We start from the raw sequence: 4219 nt of genomic DNA on the forward strand, positions 1-4219 counted from the left end.
GGAACCAGGATCATAGGACAAGAGCACAACAGATTAGCTCTGAATTCAACGATGCCAGGCATTGAACTGAAGGTCCAGGGAGCTTATATAGCAACGCCCCTGAACTAACGGCCCAGGTGAGGACAAAGGAAAAAACAGAAGCTCCAGAGTCAAATCACTAATGACCACTAGAGGGAGCAAAAAGCAAAATCACAACAGTGTAGCAAGTTGTGTGCAGCAAGTTTTGCGCATGGCGAGTTTTGCGCGTGGCGAGTTTTATGTGTGGTGCCTTTTGAGTATGTGCAAGTTTTGTGTGAGGCAACTTTTGCATGTGTTGCAACTTTTGTGCATGTTCAATTTTTCTGCGTGTGCAAGTTTTGCGTGTGGCGAGTTTTCCATGAGGTGAGTTTTGCACGTGTGGCGAGTTTTGCATGTAGAGAGTTTTGCGCATGGCGAGTTTTGAGCGGCGACTTTTGTGTTTCAACTTTTATGTGGCGAGGTTGGTGTATGTGTGGTGAAATGTGCGCTGAGGGTGGTATATGTGTTCGAGCACGTGGTAGTGTGTGGCGCATTTTGTGTGTGTGTTCATATCCCCATGGTGGTGTGGTGATTATCCCATGTCGGGGCCCCACCTTAGCAACTGTACAGTATATACTCTTTGGCGCCATCGCTCTCATTCTTTAAGTCCCCCTTGTTCACATCTGGCAGCTGTTAATTTGCCTCCAACACTTTTCCTTTCACTTTTCCCCCATTATGTAGATAGGGGCAAAATTGTTTGGTGAATTGGAAAGCGCGTGGTTAAAATTCCACCTCACAACATAGCCTATGACGCTCTCGGGGTCCAGACGTGTGACTGTGCAAAATTTTGTGGCTGTAGCTGCGACGGTTCAGATGCCAATCCCGGACATACACACATACACACATACACACATTCAGCTTTATATATTAGATAAATCATGCCAAGTCCACATCTTCTCATTATTTCATCATTTGTAGTCTTGACTTATACAATATCTGTGCATGGACTTATATAATATCTGTGCATGGACTTATATAATATCTGTGCATGGACTTATATAATATCTGTGCATGGACATGTATAATATCTGTGCATGGACTTCTATAACATCTGTGCATGGACATGTATAATATCTGTGCATGGACTTCTATAACATCTGTGCATGGACATGTATAATATCTGTGGATGGACTTCTATAACATCTGTGCATGGACATGTATAATGTACTCATTGTTTGAATAAAATAAATGTTCTCCATTATCAATTACAAGTCATGACTAATAAAGATAATGGTTTTATACTGAGTCCATTCTATTAAGTATGTGAAGGATTGGATAAATGTAAAAATATGTTTCTGCTCCCTATCTTTTTCTCTCTCTCTGTGTATGTATATATATATATATATATATATATATATATATATATATATATATATATATATATATATATATACATACATGCACACACATATATTATACACATATATACATTCATATATCCATATACTGTATATATATATATATACACACACACATATATGCACACACATACTTATATTTTAATTTTTATATTTATATTAAATATTTTAAATTAACTATATAGTTAATTTTAAAATGAGCTTCATGATTGTATATGTAATCTAAGTTAACTTTCTTTTCTATATCAATTTATTGATTTATCCATTTCTCTATCTCATATTCATGATATATTTTCCAAATCTAAAAAGCTTTACAGACTGATAATGTAATATTTATCTTTTTTTACAATATTTTGTAATGCAGATAAGAATATTGTTAGGCTGATTTAACAGTCCTTACATTTGGGAAAATCCCTTAACATAATTGAGATAGATAGTGAAGTAAAATATATGGACTAGAGGAAGATAGATAAATATGCAATAAATGATTGGTAGGTTTATTTTTTGTTCATTTTATCTGCATGCTATACATCAGCTATTGCTTAGTGAATATATATATATATATATATATATATATATGTATGTCATTTGTGTACATGTATCTTAATCACTTATTTAGTTCTCATTCCTCTTCTCGGTTTTAAGAATGATGATTCAACCTCCATGCAGCATTTTATATATAATTGTGTATTTATACGTCATTTATTTTAAATTATGGCTCAAATAAGAATTTTCACTCTGCGACTGCCTAAAAAAACTCGTGTGCGTATATTATATATGGATAGATAGATAGATAGATAGATAGATAGATAGATAGATAGATAGATAGATAGATAAAATACACACACACACATATATACTCATATACCCATATACATACGTACAATATATTTATATATTATCATGGGCTCAGGATCCAATGTTTTCGTTGTGTAAACTGAACAAATGACCATGCTGACATGATGAGAAGTGGACATTGCATCCTACTTTCAGGCTCCCTTTTGTGCAGATGATGGCAGATAATATACACATAGGACATAGGCTACTTGTTCTTTTCATTTTTTTTTATTCCATATGGAGAAATCACAAATAACAATGACAATAAATAATATATTAGCTTAGATATTTACATATTTCTTGGAGGAAACAAAACTGCACAATTAAATAAGCATTCAAAGCCACAAAACATCACACAACAATTCACTTACATAGAAGTGTGAGCAGCAAGGTACATGTCTATGCATATGCAAGTCGTTTCAGAGTTTTCACAGTCCGTACTGGTGGAAGACTAAAAAGCCTCAAACCCTGGAGTCCCATAAGAATTGCTTCGGTTCTGGTGTAGTCCAAGTCCATGAAACTGCTAGAAGCCACCAGGAAAGCGCAGGTGACAGTACTGTCTGGTCCCATAGGAGGCTACCACTGGCCCTGCATTTGTGTTTAGGACTGCTGGGAGCATGGTGGCTGGTCGTTGTAGAAACTGGTTGTAGTTCCATGGCTGGGGGAAGGTTGGCACCGACATTTCAGGTTCAGATTTCTTCATAATACTTTCTATAGTGAAGGAAGACTTGCTTGGAGGACGACCTTGTTGACTGCCTAGAACCTGAGGCTTTAGATCTGTGTTCAGTCCTTGGATGTTGCTGGGAAGTTTCCCCCTTATAACATCCTGATAAGGGATTTGGTGATGCCCAGGAATGACCAGTCTTTCGGTTATTGGCACTGGTGCCAAGGCGTTTGGCTGTACAAATGTTTGTGGTTGAATAGGTCTGTAGGACCTGTAGTAATGCAAAGGAGGATAGACCATTAAACTGTCCTTAAAGAATTCGTTGTGATGTCTCTTAAATCTTTTCCTCCTCCTAAGGAAGCTCCCGTTGTCGAACATATCTTCTGAGGCTGGGTCCAGCGTCCAGTAATTGCCCTTGCCAGGGTTGCCCGGCTCCCTGGGGATCTTGATGAAACAGTCATTCAGAGACAAGTTGTGCCTGATGGAGTTCTGCCAGGCTGGGAACTTATCTTTGTAATATGGGAACTTGTTGCTGATAAAGTCACAGATGCCGCTGAGAGTCAGCTTCTTGTGGGGGCTTTGGAGAATAGCCATGGTGATCAAGGCTATGTAGGAATATGGGGGCTTCACCAGGGTCCTCTTGGATTTGCCCCCAACATTTAGCGTGGTCTCTTTGGTCTCACTCTCTCCAGATGAGTCGCTCTCTGACTCCAGGCAGCAGGGCTTTGTCGGCGACAGCTCCCCAGCATCCGAGTCTGACGATCTGCTCTGCAGAAAATCGCAACTGTCCTCATCTCCCAAAATATCAATCTCATCCTCCTCTTCCTGCATTCTGGAAAAGAACTGTTGCTGTGCATCCATGGTGTCTTGGCAGAGGTTCATTGCCATAGGTGACCCTTGGTAACTTCAGTGTGATCTCCAAGACCACTTCTCCAGTATTGTCCTCGAAGTGGCTAGGGCTGAATGATCCAAGACCACCCTCTCCCCTCCTCTTTATAAGCAATGCCTCTTAATGTAAGGGGTCTTCCCTGAAGTCACTGAGCCCTGTCAGGTAGTCATCTGCACTTGAATTGGAGATAATCTGCCAGATAAGCCTTTTTGAGGGGGTCTTTTGCACCTGGAAGGAGGGGCTAGATCTAGGCAGTGTCTGTCCTGAGTATTAGAATTAACATTACTGTGCACATCAATGGGCTATGGCAACTTTCGGTATTTACAATACATGCAATGGTTTGTTCAGTTTAGCATTGTGGATCAATGTTTGTCCAGTCTGTTTGTATTGTTTCTGTTTCTTGTTGTCAGGAAC

The 4219-nt window shown here is 39.2% G+C and overlaps 1 protein-coding gene across 1 annotated transcript; it reads right to left on the reverse strand.

Moving 5' to 3' along the window:
- Nucleotides 1–2775: 2775 nt before the first annotated feature.
- LOC143764212 (forkhead box protein D5-like) lies at nt 2776–3798 on the reverse strand. The gene has a single exon (XM_077253790.1). The coding sequence runs from the start codon at nt 3796–3798 to the stop codon at nt 2776–2778; it is 1023 nt and encodes a 340-aa protein (XP_077109905.1).
- Between the last annotated feature and the right edge of the window lie 421 nt (nt 3799–4219).

The sequence above is a fragment of the Ranitomeya variabilis genome, chromosome 1, assembly GCF_051348905.1.
Source record: "Ranitomeya variabilis isolate aRanVar5 chromosome 1, aRanVar5.hap1, whole genome shotgun sequence".
Classification (NCBI taxonomy): domain Eukaryota; kingdom Metazoa; phylum Chordata; class Amphibia; order Anura; family Dendrobatidae; genus Ranitomeya; species Ranitomeya variabilis.

Bases quoted from the DNA above. Each gene is read 5' to 3' on its own strand.
- LOC143764212 (XM_077253790.1), bottom strand. From the start codon at position 3,798: ATGAACCTCTGCCAAGACACCATGGATGCACAGCAACAGTTCTTTTCC.